The sequence below is a fragment of the Erpetoichthys calabaricus genome, chromosome 2 (assembly GCF_900747795.2).
Source record: "Erpetoichthys calabaricus chromosome 2, fErpCal1.3, whole genome shotgun sequence".
NCBI classification, from domain to species: Eukaryota; Metazoa; Chordata; class Cladistia; order Polypteriformes; family Polypteridae; genus Erpetoichthys; species Erpetoichthys calabaricus.
In genome coordinates, this window is record NC_041395.2 from 293,195,036 (window position 1) to 293,217,991 (window position 22,956).

The 22,956-nt window shown below is 41.9% G+C and overlaps 1 protein-coding gene across 1 annotated transcript in view; it reads left to right on the forward strand.

Moving 5' to 3' along the window:
* ablim1b (actin binding LIM protein 1b) overlaps positions 1-22,956 on the forward strand; it is a 341,011-nt gene that overhangs the window by 75,671 nt on the left and 242,384 nt on the right. Inside the window, exon 2 of the mRNA XM_051922460.1 lies at positions 6,345-6,479. Coding sequence (XP_051778420.1) covers positions 6,345-6,479 — 135 coding nt within the window. The remainder of the gene's footprint in view (positions 1-6,344; positions 6,480-22,956) is intronic.

Genomic DNA, 22,956 nt, shown 5'->3' on the forward strand with positions numbered 1-22,956 from the left:
GATTTCAGTCCTTCTGAAGACACTTCATAAGCAGTACATGTCATTAGCATGCACAGCACAGGGAATGATAAGATCGTCTACCAGATATTATTCAGTTTTATTTCAGCTGTAAAATCTGTTTGCTTAAACATTCCTTTTAAAGCCGCTAACTTAATTTTATTCTTAAATAAATGTTTGTCACCAGCCTTGACAAGCCTGTTATTTAAACAGCATGCCAATGTTCTGAATGTCATCAAACAAAATGAACTTCCATTAATGAGGAGAGATTTGCGAGAAGAGGTTGGCAGCGCACAGTGAGTGGTTAGTAATGTGGCATTCAGCAAAAAGGACTAAATGACAGGATCATTGCGTGGAGCGTTCAGGAGGAATGGTAGGCCAGTGATCTAAGTCGTAAAGCCTTGTGCGGCTCCCAAAGCCTATTGCATTACATCCTAGCAAGTGCTGTGAAAAGTATTTGTCCCTTACTGATTTCCTCAATTATTGAGGACCAGTAACGGTGGACTACACGATAACATGCAGTGAATACACTTGACTTGAGCATTCCTAGTTTTCTCTTTGTGTTTACCTTTCGTTTGCTCAGAGGTTGATGCACTTGCTGATTCATGAGCGGCTCTTCTTTTCTCCACCCTACCGGCCCGCCTCTTCTCTTCTTTTGTTGGCATCTTTTCACGTTAAAACTGATTAAATCAGTGTTTGTGTTGCAATTACTAAGTACGTTTTCCTTAATTTTTCACTTAAGCTGGCACTTAAGTCTCCAATCTGCCTCAAGAATGATTTAAGATAGATAGATAGATAGATAGATAGATAGATAGATAGATAGATAGATAGATAGATAGATAGATAGATAGATAGATAGATAGATAGATAGATACTTTATTAATCCCAAGGGGAAATTCACTTACTCCAGCAGCACCTTACTGATACAAAAAAACAATATTAAATTAAGGATTGATAATAATGCAGGTAAAAACAGACAATAACTTTATATAATGTTAACGTTTACCCCCCCGGGTGGAATTGAAGAGTCGCATAGTTTGGAGGAGGAACGATCTCCTCAGTCTGTCAGTGGAGCAGGACAGTGACAGCAGTCTGTCGCTGAAGCTGCTCTTCTGTCTGCAGATGACACTGTTTAGTGGATGCAGTGGATTTTCCATGATTGACAGGAGCCTGTTGAGCGCCCGTCGCTCTGCCACAGATGTCAAACTGTCCAGCTTCATGCCAACAATAGAGCCTGCCTTCCTCACCAGTTTCGGTAGGGGTAGTGAGAGATAAGAGTAAGTGGATGTAAGGGTAAGGGGTAGGGGAAGTGACGGTGAAGGTGGTAGGGATGAGAACGGCACCCGTATGCATGCGCCACATGGCCACCCTGCTGTCTGCTGCCTAGAGTTGATTCTACAATAAAATAAAATAAAAATAAAAAGAGGAATAACCTTGGAGGTCAATCATCACCCTGAAAGCGTTTAGTAGACATCACGTACTATATGTGTGCCAACTTTCAGGTCGATAGGTCAAACGATTTACGAGTTTCAGGAGATTTAAAATCCTGGACAGACAAACGGACAGCCACAGTAGCGTATTATATAAGAAGATTTTATGCACTAAACGTTTCTAGGTCTACAATCAAAACCTAATATTAGGCAAAGGGTACCTGTGTGAACAAATAACACATTTTTTAATTTAATTAGCAAAGTTATTCATTGCCAAATGCCATTGTGTGAAAAAGTAGTTTAGTTAAATGAACCCGATTAAAAGGATAGTTAGAGACGGCCTTGATATAAACTACACTTATTTTAACAGCGACCATCAGAGTCAGGCTGCCAGCACAAAGATATAACAAGCAAAAAAAATTCCTGAAGAGATCAGAGAAAAATGTGGCTGGTATCTTATCTGTGCGGAAGGGGCTACAAACTCATGTCAAGGCTATGGGATTTCGTCCCAGGAGTAGCTGGCCTGCCAAAATGACTTCATGGGCGCAGCGTGAAATCATCCGAGGAAGTCACAAAGGATCATAAAAAAAACTTCCAAAGAATTGTAAACCTCTGTTTCTCAGTAAAGGTCAATGTTCATGACTCCTCAATAAGAAAGAAATCAGGCAAAAGCGGGCTTTATTGGAGAGCAGCATGGCAGAAAATACCACTAACAAAGAAGAACTGACGCGCATATCTCTCATTTACCAGGAAGCACCCGGATGATCCCAGCTCTGTAGCAGAATATCCAATGGACAGACGAGATAAAAGTGTCACTTGTGTGACATTCATGGGTCCCAATCTATCAAGTGTAAAGCAAACACTGCATTCCAGAGTAAGAACATCATACTGACAGGCAAGCACAGCGGTGGGTGTGCCATGAGCTGGGGATCCTGGGCTGCCTCAAGATATGGGTGATCTGCCCTTAATAAAGCAGCCTTGAATCCTACTCGATTTCTGAAAATTGTTAAGTTGAATGTCCACTCATCTGTCCGCAAGCTGGAGCTGAACTGTAGCTGGGCATATAGCAAGACAGTGACACAAAATACAAAAATAAAGTCCACATCTGTGTTTTGTGTGGAGTGTAAAGCATCCTGTGTTAGCGCTAAGTAAAATGAAGATAGAATGATTAATTAACAGAAGTCGTAAGATTGTAACAGCATTTTGACTTATGCTGTGTCTACACTGCTATGTTTTCATTTAAAAATTCAGACATTTGTCTCTGTTTTCGCCTCTCGCCGATTAGAAATCCACAAGATTTTTGAAAATGTTCTCCAGAGTCGTGCACTTCTGAAAACACCAGCTCAGCATTGCAATGAGGACGGGTGGAGACGCAGACTTAATGAAAATGCAGAATAATAAAGCTCTGATTTGTTAGCACTTATTATGTAGCCCTTCTCTGATTGGACTCTGCTCATTACAACCTCTCATTCTCTTCAGTTTCAACATGATGCCTTTATTCTGTTCGGCACTGCCAACTCTTTTAACCACCACTTGTAAAAAAATATTAGAAAAATTGCATTTGTGAAGTGTTTAACTTCCATCCATCCATCCATAATCTAACCCGCTATATCCTAACATAGGGTCACGGGGTTCCGCTGGAGCCAATCCCAGCCAGCCCACCGCAGGTGTTTAACTTTGTAAAGTTTTATATGTGCACTTGTATAAATAAAGCTTACCATTCCCATGGCTGTGACCCACTGGGCATGTGCATGGCTTGTTCTTTATCCCACAATGCCTTGTGAATTCCACTGCCTGCTGACCTTGACTGGATACCACGGCTCGTCCAAATGAACCTGACCAAAATGACAGGTGTGGGTTTCTGCTGAACATGGTGTTTGCCAGCTGTTTTCTACAGAACGTTAGAAGATCTTTTGATGAACTGTAATGCGTCACATGCTGTATACACAAACCTTGCATCAGTGCTTTGCTAAGCTCATCAAAAGTTCACTAGAACATTACGGCAGCCTAAAAATGAGACAGAGCACAAACACATAGGCAAAGGGACAGGTGGAGGCAGTCGTTAAATCAGTCATAGTTTACAATTATTTACTTAGCAGACTAACACTTTTATCCAATGCGATAGTCAACTGACATTAGGCCTGGGCCTGTTTGTTCAGGAAGTGTAACAAAAGTGGATTGCCACAAGTGAAAAGATGTAATAACTCACACATTTACAATCATACAGTAGATTACAATCACTAAAGCAATTAAACTTAAACAAATTAACCAAGAATATAAAAATATCGAGACCCTGGTTCGCTTCCCGGGTCCTCCCTGCGTGGAGTTCACATGTTCTCCCTGTGTCTGCGTGGGTTTCCACCCACAGTCCAAAGACATGCAGGTTAGGTGCATTGGCGATCCTAAATTGTCCCTGGTGTGTGCTTGGTGTGTGTGTGTGTGTGTGTGTGTGTGTGTGTGTGCCCTGCGGTAGGCTGGCGCCCTGCCCAGGGTTTGTTTCCTGCCTTGCGCCCTTTGTTGGCTGGGATTGGCTCCAGCAGATCCCCGTGACCCTGTAGTTAGCATATAACCGGTTGGATGATGGATGGATGGATGGATAAAAATATCGCAGAGCAAAGTTTTTTTTTTTTCCTCTTCTTTTCACTTAGATATTCACAGAACAGATGGGATTGCTTCTTAAATACATTGAGGGAGTCAGCAGTACGGATGGAGGTGGGCAGCCCATTCCACCAACTAGGAACTACTCAGGAAGTGAGTCTGGATTAAGGCTTGATGCCACGTAGAGGTGGCATCTCCAGACTCTGTTCACTGGCAGACCTGAGTGGTCCAGAAGGAGCATAGCACTTCACCAGTGTCTCCATATACTCGGGTGCGGACCCATTGACTACTCTGTAGGCAAGCAGCAAGGATTTGAACTTAATGTGTGCTGCTACAGGGAGCCAATGTAGCGACCTGAAGAGAGGACTGATGTGTGTCACATGTGTCCATCTCAGCTGGTTAAATACAAGACGGGCTGCTGCATTCTGGATCATCCACAGCGGCTTGACAGAACACCTGGGTGCTCCTGCCAGAAGTGAGTTGCTGTAGTCCAGACGTGACAAGACCAAAGCCTGGACCAGAAGTTGTGCTGCATACTCTTTGAGTGCTACTGCAGTAGCGCTGCTACGTCTTTTTTTGTAATAATGAGAGCAAAACTGCACGCAATACTCAAGAGGACGCAACTATAATCCACCTAAAACTCCACACAGATCCTCTTCAGATATTAAAGATTACAGGCTTCAAATTCTAAGTTTAGTAGTGTCAATAATCCAGCGAAAAAAGTGATAATTATCTAAATGCAGTACATCAGCACACAGAGATGAGTGTTACATTCTGTACTGTAAAAATTGCTATTGTAACACTAGATGGCGCTATGCCAGCACACACAGACACCAACAACACGAGTTAAAAACACCAAAATGTTATTTAATCTTCTTTTGCCTTCTTATACGGTGCCCAAAGCACCTCCACCACAATAAACAGGTAATAATAACAATAATACACACACAATAAGCACAATATTTTCTCCTCCACTGTTACACACCTCCCGACTCCGGCTTGCTTGCTGGGTATTTATAGTCCTTTATGTAGTCCTTGACCGTGCTTCCGTTCTCCCGTCCCCATGACTTGCCAGCACTTCCAGGTCAGATGAAGGACTTGAGGTTTTCTGAAGCCCGGATGTACTTCTATGCTTCCGTCTCCATGACTTTGGAGTACTTCCAGGCTATACAAACAGTTGGGACTCCCCAGTCTCCCTGCAGCATCTCCTGGCGGCACCCACGATACCCAGCAGGGCTGTGTTGCTGAACTTCAAGTCCCATAGTGCCCTGCGGGCATCTGGGGCACCGCTGCAGTCCAGGGAATCTACCATCTATCGTCCTGTGGGAGGCAGTGTCCCAGATAAAGTGCCTTCCCTCATCCTTCCGTTACTGGGGCGTCCCGGCCGGGATAAACTGCCGGCCGTTCCTTACACTATATACATCGGCAATACACGTAATACTGCAAGTTTTTATTTTATTTATTTATTTATTTATGCATGCAGAGTGTAAGTCTGCAGTGTTTCTCAGATTATGCAACTTTATCCTAGGTGACTTATCGCATTTATGATACAACTGGTCACATTTCTTTTGGTTTTCCTGGGAGGTCAAGTGACTTGCTCATGGTCACATGGTATCAGTAGTGGTATACCACTACACCACACTACCTAAAGTAAATGGTTACGGATACAAGGCATCATGGTCCTGTTCTGATGCTTATGTCTAAGAACACCGGGATTCAAATATACAGAGGCTCAGAAAGGCAACACAGATGAACTGCTGGGAAAATCCAGCTTAGATAGATAAGAATACGGGCCACCACTGGACCACCTGGTTGGGGACAGCCTGACCTGTGGATTATTCTGTGTTTAATAGTCCTGCACCACAAGTGTTGATATTGTATGGGGACATTTTCACAAGTCCCAGTACTGAGCGGAAGTGCATTTGGCTTTTGAGTCATTTGATTATATTAAAAAATTGGGGTTCACTACTTAAACATTCAATAATGTGAAAAATGTGGACGATATTCACAATTACTACAATTTCAAGGTGTCTCAAAACTTTCTCCAGAAGTTGTTGCCATAGATGCAGCTCAGAGATTTTTGAAATGGTGCTCATTCTTCCAAGTGCTATATGTAAGAAGCTAAGGACTTGATAGTGTCCAGCCTGTTCTACTGGTGGGGGTCACCAGGTGAAGGGTTTATGGAGGAGACTTCACGCTCCTAGTGCCACAGGCTTTGTACTGCTGCCTGCTTATTCCTTTTTCAAGAAAATGGGGCTAATGTATGATTATCTGCTGGAAGGGATGACTCAAAGTAATAACTTCTCTTCTTTGTTTCAGTGGCACATGCACAGGACACACACCACCACACAGAAAAGCCAGTTATCCACTGTAGCAAATGTGGAGAACCATGCAAAGGAGAGGTGCTGCGAGTCCAGTCGAAACACTTCCATATCAAATGTTTCACCTGCAAAGGTAAGAAAACTCTTCATCTCTTCTGCTAAAAGGTGCCGTTCTCTAATGTGCCTCAGAGTTGAATGTAGATTGGACCAAATGCGGTACACCCAGAAGGCCTCAGTGTACTTTAGTTTAAGGGCCTGTAAATGCAAGCATACAGTAGGTGTTGAGTTTGTGTGATGGTGGCTGGAGGCACAGACCCCTTCAGTGGTACAACAGTACCTGACGTTCACTTCCTGTCCTTTTCCTCTTTCTCTTGTGCTCCATCACAAACAGCTACAATGAAGAAAACCGCCTTGTTAAGGTGAAAATGTAACTTAAAACACAGATTCACGAAGAACATGGAAATATTGTCTAACTTGTAAGTTAGGAATTACAAAACTGCAGAAAAATTATTTAAATTGGGTTAGCGGTTTATGTCAAAGTTCTAATCATATGCAAGGAATAAATGCAGTAATTAGGTGATTATCTGCTTAGTCATTTAAAAACCGTAATAATTCTGGCCCTTTATAAACTATCAACAGTTAATGGAAGTAAATATTAATGGACATCTTCCTAATTGATTAAGTACTTTTATGGATTTCTGTGGTCATGCTAGACAGCCACTGACTATTAAGAAGTGTCTGACAAATGCAGGCAGTTAAGCACTAAGCAGTATCTTTGTAATCAAATATATGTTAGATACAAAATGATGGATTAGTTAGTCTTATTAAGGAGTGGAAGTGCCCAGAATTGCCCAGGTATATTGATATAATGGTTACAGTATTCATGCATTGTTGTCACTGTTAGCTGAAATGCTGCTGTCCCATCTGTCATCTACCCTAACTACCTCACTATCAGTTTCTGTGCTCTCATGAGTTGAAAATTTGTTCTTTTTGTGTATGATTGGGGTCCATAATTGTGTGATCACCTTGCTGTGTTAGAACGATGAACGCTACTTCTTTGAACTTCCTGGTTTACTGAGGTTTTACAAGTAGATGTTTAATCCCACATTAACAAACTGGATGGCTTATTGAGCAACCGAATCATTGATGCAGCATGTAAGGTGGGCAGAACTACCAGTTTTTGTGCTGTTCCCTTTATTTATCCCCTGATCATGATGAAACATTTGAATCTCCATCAACTTTATAACTGTTATACACACACAACATTTCATAAACATCTACTTCACTGTTTTGGAGTATTTTATGATTTTTGTGATGTTTAGTGTTGATCATCGAAATTTACATCAGTGTTTTTTGCTGCAAATATGTGGTGTTCACCGATGGCATTGTTTGCTGAATATTTTCCTGGAAATTCACTGTGCCTCCAGCTTAGGTGAACATTTTTTCCAAGAGCCCCATGATGCTTTTCAAAGCCAATGTCATATCACAGAGCTATAGCAGCCATGCGGAGATCTTTCACACATACCTACTGTATGATCGTTGCCAACTTGGTCATCGCTGTGTTGCAAGCACATGAGGAAAAAAAAACATTCTAGCCACTGAGATGTGCAGAAACCACCCCCTCCACTGAACAGTGCTGTACGATGTTTTTTCTGTCTCTAACTGCGTTTGTTTCTTCTATTCGTGGTTCTGTCATCCACCTGTGCTCTTTGATTGCAGTATGTGGGTCGTCATGTGAACTTAAAAGAGTTAAATTGTGTCCAAAAGTCACTTAATTTGAGAAACACTGCAGATTTTTATTCTGCATGCGTTTAATAAATAAATGAATGAATAAAAATAAAAACTTGCAGTATTAATAATAATAATAATAATAATAATAATACATTTTATTTAATAGGCACCTTTCTTAGCACTCAAGGTCACCTTACAATGAAATTAAACAACATCAGTAAAATAAAAACAAAGAGAATGATAAATCAAAAAGCAATAATTAGCAAACAAACAAAGATAACAGGCAGTAACAGCGCAAATTCGCAGTTGGTATGCCAGTTTGAAAAGATAAGTTTTGAGGGCAGTTTTAAAATGTGATATTGAATCAAGCTGACGTATATGAGAGGGAAGAGAATTCCCGAGTTGAGGAGCACTATGAGAGACGCTCAGGCTCCCATAGAACAGAGATTGATGTGTGGTACAGAAAGTAGAGCTGCAGATGAGGATCTGAGTGAGCGAGAGGAGTGTAAGTCTGGAGGAGATCAGTGAGGTTGTGGAGAGCTTTAAATGTTAAGAGCAGTATTTTGTATTGTATTCAGTAATTAACAGGGAGCCAGTGACATGTACATGTACTTCCAATGTACAGTATATAGCAATTTTTACAGTATGTAATGCTCATTTCTGTGTGCTGGCAACACCGCACCGTATGACTAATTATACATGCAAAGTAGTCATGTGGTCAGAAATGAACTGAAAACAAGCCTTGAAGGAGCCCTCCCCCGCCTCCAATTTAAAGAAAAAACACAGGGCACACTGTGAAATAATACAAACAAATGATTTATTACTATTTACAAGACATTACTATATTCTGGCCATTTGTTGTATTTTGTTTGTGATTATCATTCACTTCTGCGTGTTTTGTTGTTTGAGGCATAGGGGCACAGATCGCATATTTGGCCACAATAATTGGCCCAGAATTGTTTCTTTTCCCAAGCCCTCACAGATTCTTGAAAGACACTCTAAACTAGTTCAGTTCTTCCTTCCCCATTGACGTCAATGCATATTGTGGAGTTCGTCGAAATTCACAAATATTTTAGTGATTTTGCTGGACTAGATGGGAAGTGAATTCAGCGGAGTTTATTCATCACTAGTGGTGCTAACCTTCCTATTACAATTTTCCAATGAAATTCGTATACAGTAATCCCTCGCTATATCGCGCTTCGACTTTCGTGGTTTCACTCTATCGCGGATCTTATATGTAAGCATATTTAAATATATATCGCGGATATTTTGCTGGTTCACGGATTTCTGCGGACAATGGGTCTTTTAATTTCTGGTACATGCTTCCTCAGTTGGTTTGCCCAGTTGATTTCATACAAGGGACGCTATTGGCAGATGGCTGAGAAGCTACCCAACCAGAGTGCGTATTACGTATTAAATAAAACTCCTCAAATATATTGTGAACACGGGGGCTGTTCGCACCCCTAGAGGATACGGCTGCTCCTCAAAAAACGCTGAAAGATTATCTTCACGTTGCTGCCATCTTTCCTGGGCTTACATATGGCTGCTTTGTCAAGCGATATGCTTCCTGCACGGTGCTTTGCATACTTGAAAGGTCAAACAGCACGTATTGATTTTTGATTGTTTGTTTTCCTCTCTCTCTCTCTCTCTTGCTCTGACATTCTCTGCTCCTGACGGAGGGGGTGTGAGCAGGGGGGCTGTTCGCACACCTGGACGATACGGACGCTCGTCTAAAAATGCTGAAAGATTATCTTCACATTGCTCTCTTCCTTGCAGCTGCTTTATATGGAGGTGCTTCGCATACTTAAAAGCCAAACAGCCCTATTGATATCTGATTGTTTGCTTTTTTCTGTCTATCTCTCTGACATTATCTGCTCCTGACGTGCACTCCTTTGAAGAGGACGATGTGTTTGCATTCTTTTAATTGTGAGAAGGAACTGTCATCTCTGTCTTGTCATGGAGCACAGTTTAAACTTTTGAAAAAGAAACAAATGTTTGTTTGCAGTGTTTGAATAACGTTCCTGTCTCTCTACAACCTCCTGTGTTTCTGTGCAAATCTGTGACCCAAGCATGACAATATAAAAATAACCATATAAACATATGGTTTCTACTTCGCGGATTTTCACCTTTCGCGGGGGGTTCTGGAACGCAACCCCCGCGATCGAGGATGGATTACTGTATACAAAGCGTATATTTTAAGTTCCATGAACAATATGTAAATGAAGGTTTAATGAAACTAGACATAATACATGATTTCCGAGTAGTTCCTCCATCACACCCTTCTCCTCCCGTCACTTTAAGTAGAGCCAAACCTAAACAATATGCCAGACTGATTAGCATGTGCTAGTGATAATGCAGTTATGCCCCCCGCTTCCTCATTACATCCACACTTTTCAGTGGAACTTTTGAAAGACATTAAAGTTTATGCATGCAAAATTTAGTAAACTTTGACGCAGCTATGCTGGAGTGAAGCAATTTTTGACTCTCAATTACAAGCACCTTTCCCAATTAAATTTTTGAAATGCCATCTAGCCTCGTTTCAAGTAGGACCAACAGCACCCTACATGCAGGACTTTGTGAAAATTGCTTCAGTCATTGTTGTGTGAATCGCGAGCAAACAAGCTGACTAACACACAGACAAACAGACAAGATTAGATCAGAGGGATGAAACGAGGTCTTTAGTATGCAAAACAAATCTCTCTATTATATAAAAAATACTGGGACGAGATGAGACTTTTTCAGAGAGATAATTTGAAGTCCCGCGAGATGAGACTTTATGCCAAGAGATTTAACCATGCCCACGATCCACTCACCTCTCATTCGCGTGAATGCTATTGTCAGACACAGTTCCTGTGCTCTCAGCTCTTATAAATTTTTACGTTTTCCTCATTTTAATACAAGACATATAATCTATTCGTTTCCTTCGATATACTGTGGTCCTTTTCTGGACAATAATTTTATACATTCTAGATGAAACGTCAACGACTAAGCGATGAAGAAAGGGTAGCGCATCGAAAAGAGGTCCAAAAGCATTGAAGAGTAGAAGACAAAGTAGAACATTGTAAAGAGGTTCAAAAACGTTGGCGCAATACACATGCAGAGCAGGTTAGAGATTATGAAAGTACTAAAATTCGAAAGTCTTAAAAAACTGATAGTAAAGATTGCATTAGTGCAAACAAACGGAAATTATTACTCGGTGAAATAACGGAACAGCGAAAAGAGATCGAATATATGGACATAGGTGATATGACAGAAGTATGTAGATATTGTTCTGCTTTAAAGTTTACCTTGGAGACTTGTAGATCGTCTAATTCGTGTTGCCATCAAGGAAAAGTAGTGTTTCTTCCCAATGAAGAGGCGTATCCGTGAGAAATAAAAGATTTGTTATTTGATGAAAGTGAAATCCACAAACACTACAGGCAAAATATTCAAATCTACAATAATCTGTTTGCATTCACATCATTCAATGCTCAAAACGTAGATTTACACAATTCAGGACCATACACTATGAGAATCTATGGTCCTGCAACAATTAAAGCTACTACAAGTTTAATTTCAAAGAAAACACAATTCTGTCAGGTTTATATTTATGATCACAGAGAAGCGGTGCAACATAGAATCGAAAGAGTTAAACGATCGGACATATTAGAAATTCTACAGCCAATAATGGATACAAATCCATATGTCCAAAAGTATCGCACTTTACACGAAATGTATCTGAAAAACACGGACAAAGAAGTTTTCTTGGATTTCTATATGAATTGTAGGGCCCACACAGGGGTTGGTGAGCGAAGCAAGCAGGGAACAGAGCACCCTAGTAAATAACATAAAAATGACAGACAGACGAGGTATTGCAGTTTAATGTAGCTGTATAAGGTCTATGATGAAATTGATGAGACTGATTAAAATTAACAAGTGTCATGGATGGACTGGCATCCTGTCCAGGATGGCCACTGTTAGTATAATGGAGGGAGATGAAGAGAGGCATGGCATTCCCTGTCTCTGTCACAAAGCTGGCATGGAGGTCTACTGACACAGAGGCAATGCTGGAGGAAGGCATCCTGGCTATAAGGAATGGAAATCATAAACCTGGCTGTGAGGTGAGAAGAAATGTGGGACCGTGGACGACTGCCTTCCATGGCCATGTTGTTCCCGGTACATGGGATGGAATCATCCTTCCTGGCTAGCCCCTGTCTGGACACCCCCATGGCAGCATGGGAACTGTGGTTCTATAGGGCTGTCCTGTTGGGTTCAATGGCTGCCACTAAGGGAAGCTGTTCACCTGACCAGGAAGTGCTTCCTGGAGACAATGGTTTTGGGATCAGAACTAGTCCCAAGTCTGCTTTAAAATGGCATCCTCCACTGTGCCCAGGGAGAGGGAGTCGGGTGTGGAGGAAGGACAAAAGAAGTGTGAATTACTGTGATTTTAGTGGGGATGGAGAAGACAGCTTTGTTGTCAAATAAAGTACAGAGTGTTTGGTTAGACTTTATATACAGTATTGGAAAAAATGTTCTGGAGTTGTAAGCCCTAGAGCCTTGGCTTTTACCAGATGAGGTAGTTGACCTTTCTTGAGCAATATCCTGCTCAGAGGCATGTACTGCAACAGCCCGAGAGGAAGAGCAGATAAAAGGAAAAATGATTTGAGCAACTCTTAAGAAATAATTGAGGGTGAGTTCAACTTGAGTCTGCTTTCTCTGCTTCTTTCTGCAGTTGCGTTTCATTAAAGGTCAGTATGTAATGGATGCTTCTCTCTTTAATCAAATCTGATTATGATTTCCATTGGCAGTTGATCCTTTGAAATGTTCTGCAGCAGCTGTCTCTTCTGTTAGCTTTACTACATAAAAGTATGCTTAGCCTCGTCAGCCTGCTGCACGCACCGTGTACCTGAATTGACAGGAGCGTCTCAGAGGTGGTCTTACTATTGTTAAAATAAGCATGAGGATGACGGGCACTGGACGTGTGTCCTGTCTCCGCTTTGGTGGCTCCAGGGGTGAGGCCGATTTCTGCCAGATAGAGTCTGTTATGGGACGAGAGATTTTAAGCTCAGGATTGCCTGTGTATTCTGTGGGAGCACTGATAGGAATTAAAAGTAACACTTTTTAAGATATAAGACATTCTGTTATAATAGCCTGGATATCCAGTGTATGCTATCAAAATCAGGTTTATGAAAATGCACAAACGTAAAAAGCAAAACTGATCAGCAGGCTCAGATCTTGGGTGTTAAAGAGATTAGGGAGCTTCAGTTAAACGGCTTTAACTCGGTGGCTGAGGTGCTTTTGCTCTTTGACTGATGGCAGGAATCTGATATGGTCACTGTAACCGTTCAGCTTTGGGTCGTTATAACTTGAAAGATGGATGATAGCAATAAAAATAAAGAAAACATAGCAGTTTGCTTTCAGATGAAGCAGAATCTCCTTGTTCTGGCCAAAAAAGGAAGAGATGAATGCCTGTCGCGGTTTAAGGTTTTATCACTGTTCTCATTTCTTTTCTTGCCATTCACACTCATGGGTGTTGCATGAGGTTAGGGCCACAGTATTCAGTTTTATAATGATGTTTACGCTGAAAGGAATTACATAAAGTACTTTTTATAATCAGTTTTCTATTCATGAAAATGGTATGTAGAAGTAACACAGCAGCTAAAATTCAGATTAACAAACAAAATGGAGAACTCAAAACCCTCTCATCACTGTATGTGCTCAGTACGTGTTACATAATTGAAGCACTAGAAAGCCGAAACGCCATTGTTTAGGGTGGTCCGGTGAGTTCAGAGCTGGAGACTGACCCTGCTCTCTTCTGAACCTCGTGGCCGGTGGCCCTGGACTAATACATTTCATTCCAACCATTCTCTTGGTGTTATTTGGGTGTTGTTTTTTGGAAGTGCATTTTATTGTTTCTACTCTCTTCTATTAATTGATTGCTTATATAGGAACGCGTCAGAAAAAAATGAATCAGGGAGGTGTAAAATGTTGGGGTCTAAAAGACTACACCCCCTATTTAATGAAATGAAGTGGTAGAAGTTGGTGGGTGCAAAAGGACACCACTGGCAATGCATATAACACCAAGCGAGACAGCGCTAGAAGTGGTCATCAGACATGGTGAGGTTGTGCTGGCAGCCTTTTTATATTCTAGTAGCCGTCCCCCGTGGCTCCGCCCACATAGTAGTGAAACAGGACAACCTTTCAAAATCAATAAACAAACAGGTATCGCTAGCTAAGTGGAGGCAAGGTACGCTCCAAAATATGGCGAGAGGTAGACCGACTCAAACGGAGGCTGGCGCATGACTAAAGAGGGCCGCGCCCGGCTCCCCACTCCTGACGTCACACTTCTCCCTCCCCTTGGCCTGCAGCCTTTGTCTCAGATTAGCGCGAAAAAATTGCTCCTGCAAGCAAACTATGATACTTAGTGCAATGACAGAAGTTGCAAAATCAACCGGAATGTTCAAGCAAATTATAGAGAAAAACCCGATCTAACTCCGTTAAGTAGTTCTCTCGTGACAGACAGACAGACGTTGGATTTTATATATATAGAGATGAGAGGAGTTGAAGGTGGAGTGACAGATGGAGTCGGGATTTGTGATCTTCATCCAGGTTAGCCATGTTGGGTCAGTGGAGGTGGACACGCATGTACTCCCCTTTATTTAAGTGCCAACAACTGCTTTTGCCAGGCTGTTTGGAAGACTGAGCTCAAAATCAAGTAGACAGTATGGCTTATTGGTTAATACTCATTGTGTATTCTTCACCTCTGACTCCCTAAGTGACTTTGATCAAGTTGGCTTGTGGTCCATTTCTGAAAACTGCATAGAAACTTCATATTTGAAGTTTAAACGTACAGCTTATAAATAAGTATAACATGTTAATGCTATTACATTATAACATGCAGCTCACTCCTAGTACTCTTTGTCTCTGTTTCGCTTTCCAATGTTATATTTATGGAGCACTCTTGCTAACTGGGAGATCAGCCGAACTACTCAGCTCCTTCATCTTTAAAAACAGCTCAATCATTTGAAGAGAGAAGTGGAACACTACTAGGTGACCTTGCTACTTTTACACTTCATTTCTGAGAAGTGGTGTTAAGCGTGGTCTCATCTGTTGGTGGGACGTGTCATTGTCAGGCCTGACACAAAGCACACTAACAACACCCTGGGTGGGAGGAATTCCAGTGCCCCCCTCAGAAGCCGGCTCATTTCACACCGAGCCAATTCTGTCTGATCCACTGTGTGTTGAAAGCGTTGCTGTACTTGAGGGACTTGGAACAAAACAACAGTGTAGCGTAGAATACACTGAGGACTGACGTGCAGGCTTCGTTATTTAGTATCACAAGCTCACATAACCTCTGAAGGCTGGTGTGGTGCTCGGAGACCTGGGCACGATTTCTTTTTCTTGGTTTCATTGCATGAAGGGCAGTGGGGTATAGAGACGAAACCTGTAAAATGTCTAGGCTTCCATTTTACAGGATGGTATTGCCAAGCGCTGCATACCTGGCCATAAAGAAGGCAGATAAATGACCAATGTACTCGGTGACCTGTCGTGGATCACAATCAGGATCTTTGTTTTTGTTTGTTTTGTTTTTTTTATAAATTCACTTCTAAAAATTATTTTGACCTTGTTTTAGACATCAAGGAATCTTGTAGTCACATTTGTTTTGGTGCTTGGTATGTTTTTAGCTGCATTCGAATTTAATGTGTGAAGCTTCTGTTGTGATAGCCATGTCTGTCTGTCTGCAGGAAACAACACGGCCCCCCCCACGGACCAATTTTGTTGAGATGTGGCACACTTAATTCTTCAAAGAAATGTGTTGAGACAATTCAGTTTTCACTCAGATTTCTCAAACAGATTGCACCATACGAAGTTTTAAAATACTTTTTAAAAGCACAGGCAAATTTAAGAACTTGTCTATCTTATAAGCAGGATTGCATCACGTAATGTCTGCAGATTTGTCAGCTGCACATTCATGCTGTGAATCTCCCATTCCATCACATTCCAAAAGATTCAGTGAACTCATTGTCATGTTCATGAAACCAGTTTGAGATGACTTTTGCTTTGTGATGTGGTGCGTTATCATGCTGGAAGTAGCCATCAAAAGATGGGAAGATTGTGGCTATGAAGGGATGCGTATGGCCAGTAATAATACTCATGTAGGCCATAGCATTCGAGCGATGATTGATTGGTATCAACAGACCCAAAGTGTGCCAAGAAAACATTCTCCACACCATTACACCACAACCACCGGCCTGGACTGTTGAGACAAGGCAAGTTAGGTGTGCGGATTCATGGCGTTGGCGCAAAATTCTGACCCTACCATCTGCGTGCCTTAGCAGAAATTGAAATCCAACAAACCAGGTTATTTTTTTTCCAGTCTTTAATTGTCCAGTTTTGTTGTGCCTGTGCTCACTGTAGCCTCAGCTTTCTGTTTTTGGCTGACTGGAGTGGAACCCGATGTGTTCTTTTGCTGTTGTAGCCCATCTGCCTGAATGTTAAATGTGTTGTGCTTTCTGAGGTGCGTTTGTGCTCCCCATAGTTGCACAGAGTGCTTATCTGAGTTACTGTGGCCTTTCTGTCAGCTTAGACCAGTCTGATCTCTCTCACAACATGGCGTTTCTGATCGCAGACCTGCAGATCACTGGATATTTTTTGTTTTTCGTACCATTCTGAGTAAATTCTAGAGACTTTCATGCATTGTGCTGCTGCCACATGATTGGCTCGTTAGATAATTGCATGGATAAGCAGATGTTCCTAATAATTTGAAAAGTGAGTATATAAAAGTCATACCGTCAGTTATCTGTGTGTGAGGTAACAGAGAAAATAGCCCAAAGTAGTTTTCTGGAAACCAGGAAGCATCTATTAGTTTACCAGACACCTCCTGATCGTCATCTAGCAGTTGCTGCACTTCCCTGCTGTTTGGTGTGTCCAGCTCTCATCAGGTACATGTGGCCACCATGACACCACCTCCTCAACGAAAAACAGATGTGGATGATAGATGGGGTAAAGTGTGTGGTCCCTTTGTGCTTTGAAGGAGCAACATAAGGTGGATACCACTGGATGGAGAATACCTTCACTGAGCATGGTTTATACTTCTATATAATTTTATTTGTAAACACTAATTAATTTAGAAACCCACCCAGAGTCACACAATGAAAAAGAGTGTAATTTAGACCTGTCACATTATAATAATAATAATAATTCATTACATTTATATAGCATTATGGTGTAATTTCTATGAAAAGAATCAAAGTGTCTTGTGCTTTTTCATGCTGGAACATACTCATTCATTCATTCATGGCTGGGGACATGCACTGTTGCAATGCGTTGCTGCACCCACCACACGACGATTGGGACCTGAGTGCAGCCATGCAACAGGTGACACATCAGCCCCACACTGGAACATACAAATAAAAGAAATAGGAGTGGAGTCACTCAGGTACACCAATTGTATATTTATAAAGAAGTGAGGTGCATGTCAGTACAAACCTGAGTGAACCAAAGAGAATGAGGCCCCACTGGTGGTCCTGCACTAGCCGCTTTCTATCCCAAGGCGCTATACACGTACCACAAAGTTGGAGCAGAGGCAGGCGAGCCCACAGACTAACGGTTTAGAGATCAATTGTGTAAACTGCACTATGAAAAAGTCTTTTAAATCTGCACTATAAAGTGTTCTGCAATTAAAGAACAATAAGTCTGTCAGGAAGAGCACACACACATCTTTATTAAGAGTATTCTTTGACGAGGCTCAAACTGTGAACAGTGTTTGAAGAGTGCCAGCCTCACAAGGTCATATGTTTTGGGAAGAGCAGATTCTTCTGGTAATTTTATTTCTTCTCACAGTCAAATATTGTTAAAAGTACCGTAATTATTGAAACTACATTAGCATCCACAATAGAGTCTGGTGTACACCAAATATAATTAGATAATTAAAAAAAGTAAATCAGAAATGGAGGCTTGCACTTCTTCAGAGTCGCCTTACAATACAAGCTAAGCATGAATGGCCCTTCCATTCGGCATCTGCATTCATTAATAAAGTTAGGAGACACTCCCTGCTGTCACGACAGCTCTGTGTTACATAAGGACCATCTGCCATTGCTGCATTCTACTTGTGCAGCATCAAGGCGGGGGAGTTATAAATAACGAAGGCTTGGGAGTGAATGAAAAGGCAGTCGAAAGTCATTCATGGAGGATACATAAACCTGCTTGTGTTGCATAGCTCTCTGATAATGTGGCATTGTGTTTAACGTGTACAGTATACAGTATATGAAGCATGACTGCTTCAGACCTAATGAACATATGTAGGTCATGTGGGTGGCTGCCCTCTTGACCAGCACTAACAGTTGGGATGGCCTACCGATACGGCAGGTGGTCTCCATTTGTGCTGGGTGTTGGGATGACCTAAACAGAGAAAAGTGTTGCTAATTGTAGTCTCGTGGACAACCAAAATCAGCCCAACTGCAGTTCCTTTTTTGTTTATATTGATATTTCACTTTATGAAGCTCATCTAGTCACAAGGAACAAGACCGTTTAGTTCCGAGTTTCAATAATGAACAGAAATCAGTCATTCATCGGTTTGTGGAAAAATTGTAATTCACACACAACTATGTCAACCAACATTATTAAAAGTGTATCGAGGAGAAGACCTGGACTGTGCACAACGTTATCAAGCACAGGCCCTGCTGGGTCAGATATTTTGGGTGTCCCCAACACTTGGACCCCGTTTCCCTTGACTGCTTCAGAAGGCACACACACATCGGCCTAAGCATGTCTTCAGCGAGGAAGAGGGTTGCCATTGTCATTGGAATTAGAAAAATGATTGTAATAACAAACAAAAAATAATTTTTAGCAAGATAAAAGTAACTTAGTAGCTAGATCAGTGGCCAGATATACTAATTGAGGAAATCACATAAACTAAGAGAGAAACAGAAGAAAAAGATTTAAAAAATGAAGCGGACACACACATCACCTAACAAACACTGTGTGGAAAGTTAGGTCACAATTGATTCTGTTGAAACAATTACGAAATTACAAACCAAAGAAAATTCCCCAAATTGCTTGAAATACCCAAGAAAATGCAAAAATGCCCCAAAACCACACAGAACAGAAGAAACCAAACCAAAGCAAGCAATATGTTAACATTAAACAAACCACCAGTGTAGCTTGTCTGTAGCTCTACTCTGAGTTGACAGAAGTGGACCCCAGCACAGTTTCTGCTGTCGTCAGTCTGTTTTACAGTCATTAGGAGACGCCCTTCAGCACACCCCTGTTGTAAAGAGCTGCTCTTTGAGGCCTTTCTTTTAGGTCAAACAAGTCTGGCCGCTATTCTCTGACTTCTCTCATTCATAAATTGTTTTTGCCCACCGGACAGCTGCCCCCATCCCCGGATGTTTTATGTTTCTCTTGAGAGCACAGTGTGTGAAACTCCCAGCTGCTTCTGACAGGCTGGAACGACATGGTCAAAGTTACTTAGAACACATGTCTGAGCCTTTCACACCACCGCTAGACCTCGTCACCATGTCTGCATGCTACTGTATATGCAGGAGACTGAGCTGGAGCCTCATGTTGGGCTGCTTGGAGGAGCAGACAACTAAAGTTAATGAGGAAGTAGACCTAATAAAATGGCCGCCGAGTGTCAAATACTTTAAATATGTAGTTAAATACTGGTGGCTTCTCAGACTCCCAAAGCTCAGACACAATACATAGACACAAATTCTGGATTCAATAAGCACTTTTATTTTGTGAAATACATTTTCAAAGGCTTCTACCGACAATAATAAGGCAATTCTGCTTTTGCTTCACACTTTCGCTCCTGTCTTCCTTCATTGAGCTTTGTCCCTTCCTTTCCCGATTCCCTCTACCCCGATGAGTTGAAGCAACTTCTTTTATGCCAGACCCAATTGTAATATAGCATCCAGGCAGCCATTGCAGGTCTGGCAGAAGCTCCTTAAGACAGGGGAGCCTTCCTCCGACTTCTTCCCTTGGTGATCCCTCAGCGACTCATGCAGGGCCACCCAATGGAACTACAGCACTCAAGCAGTTCTATGGGTTGAAACACAGGGGAAGCACATGGCCCCAGGAAGTGGTCTCCGACTATATTTCCAATATGGTTTGATCCCAACAGTTTGAGGGGATGCTCACCATCGTAGCCAGGATGCCCATCCCTCCATTAGAACCACCTGTTTTAAAGGCCATCCTTCCCAGTTAGGATCCCAAAGGATGCTGCGTTTAAAGGCCAGAAATGTCTGAAAGACAAAGAAACGAAAATTTGCCAAAATGGCGATGGTGGCTGCATCATAGTGCTTCCAGGTTGTGTTGGTCCATACTTGATAGAAGCAGGTTCCTGATTGAATGCTGACTTCATGTTGGCATTCGTTTGAAATATCCATGACGCCAGGAAGAGGCAGGACATGTGATGATCTGGTGGATGTGACATCAGGGGTCTTCCGTGTCTTCTCCTCCATGCTAGCAATGGAGACAGAGAACAGGCTAGTAACTCTGCCCTATCTGTATGCCTCGCCCTATGTTTTCTCCTTAACCTATGAACCTCTCCACATGTTTGCATGTGTGACAATATATATAAATATACAAATTCACCCTTGAGGTTCAATACTCTTGTCCCAGTGCTTCTTTCCATTTCTGGAGACATTTCACGTACTTATCTTTTGTCAGCGTGTCCAGAGCCTGATGTGATTTTTTTCCTGGTGTAGTGGCATATTGCAAGTGTACTGTCGTGGTGCAGAATGCCACTGCTCCACACGTCGTTTTCGTGATGTTTACCCACAGACACCCGAGCAGTTTAGTGCAATGTTGCTGTTACTGGAGAAACGCTTTATTAACAAGTCAGTTAATGTCAAAAAACACAATCATCATTGTTTTGATGTACGATGACCTGATGTGCCTTTTCTGGCTTGTAGAAAAAAAAATGACCAAAATCATCTGCTTGACTGTAGAATAAATGTTAGAAACACGCAACTCAATCACCTCCACACAGTGCCACAAGACTGTAGGCATGTAATACCAAGCGCCAGAGTAGATAACTACAACCTGCTCCACTGCTCATTCAGAGAATTTTTGGGTCCCGCCTCATAAATATAAATAGCTGTTATGAATGTGAGATAAAAACATATACAAATGTATATACAGTTAGGTCCATAAATATTTGGACAGAGACAACTTTTTTCTAATTTTGGTTCTGTACATTACCAGAATGAATTTTAAATGAAACAACTCAGATGCAGTTGAAGTGCAGACTTTCAGCTTTAATGCAGTGGGGTGAACAAAACGATTGCATAAAAATGTGAGGCAACTAAAGCATTTTTTTAACACAATCCCTTCATTTCAGGGGCTCAAAAGTAATTGGACAATTGACTCAAAGGCTATTTCATGGGCAGGTGTGGGCAAGTCCGTCGTTATGTCATTATCAATTAAGCAGATAAAAGGCCTGGAGTTGATTTGAGGTGTGGTGCTTGCATGTGGAAGATTTTGCTGTGAACAGACAACATGCGGTCAAAGGAGCTCTCCATGCAGGTGAAAGAAGCCATCCTTAAGCTGCGAAAACAGAAAAAACCAATCCGAGAAATTGCTACAATATTATGAGTGGTAAAATCTACAGTTTGGTACATCCTGAGAAAGGAAGCAAGCACTGGTGAACTCAGCAACGCAAAAAGACCCGGACGTCCACGGAAGACAACAGTGGTGGATGATCGCAGAATCATTTCCATGGTGAAGAGAAACCCCTTCACAACAGCCAACCAAGTGAACAACACTCTCCAGGGGGTAGGCGTATCGATATCCAAGTCTACCATAAAGAGAAGACTGCATGAAAGTAAATACAGAGGGTGCACTGCAAGGTGCAAGCCACTCATAAGCCTCAAGAATAGAAAGGCTAGATTGGACTTTGCTAAAGAACAACTAAAAAGCCAGCACAGTTCTGGAAAAACATTCTTTGGACAGATGAAACCAAGATCAACCTCTACCAGAATGATGGCAAGAAAAAAGTATGGAGAAGGCGTGGAACAGCTCATTATCCAAAGCATACCACATCATCTGTAAAACACGGTGGAGGCAGTGTGATGGCTTGGGCGTGCTTGGCTGCCATTGGCACTGGGACACTAGTGTTTATTGATGATGTGACACAGGACAGAAGCAGCCGAATGAATTCTGAGGTGTTCAGAGACATACTGACTGCTCAAATCCAGCTAAATGCAGTGAAACTGATTGGGTGGCGTTTCATGATACAGATGGACAATGACCCAAAACATACAGCCAAATCAACCCAGGAGTTTATTAAAGCAAAGAAGTGGAAAATTCTTGAATGGCCAAGTTAGTCACCTGATCTTAACCCAATTGAGCATGCATTTCACTTGTTGAAACAAACAGCAACTGAAAGCCGCTGCAGTAAAGGCCTGGCAGAGCATTAAAAAGGAAGAAACCCAGCATCTGGTGATGTCCATGAGTTCAAGACTTCAGGCTGTCATTGCTAGCAAAGGGTTTTCAACCAAGTATTAGAAATGAACATTTTATTTCCAGTTATTTCATCCATCCATCCATCCATTTTCCAACCCGCTGAATCCGAACAGGGTCACGGGGTCTGCTGGAGCCAATCCCAGCCAACACAGGGCACAAGGCAGGAAACAATCCTGGGCAGGGTGCCAACCCACCGCAGGACACACACAAACACACCCACACACCAAGCACACACTAGGGCCAATTTAGAATCGCCAATCCACCTAACCTGCATGTCTTTGGACCGTGGGAGGAAACCGGAGCCCCCGGAGGAAACTCCGGTTATTTAATTTGTCCAATTACTTTTGAGCCCCTGAAATGAAGGGATTGTGTTAAAAAAATGCTTTAGTTGCCTCAGATTTTTATGCAATCGTTTTGTTCGCCCCACTGAA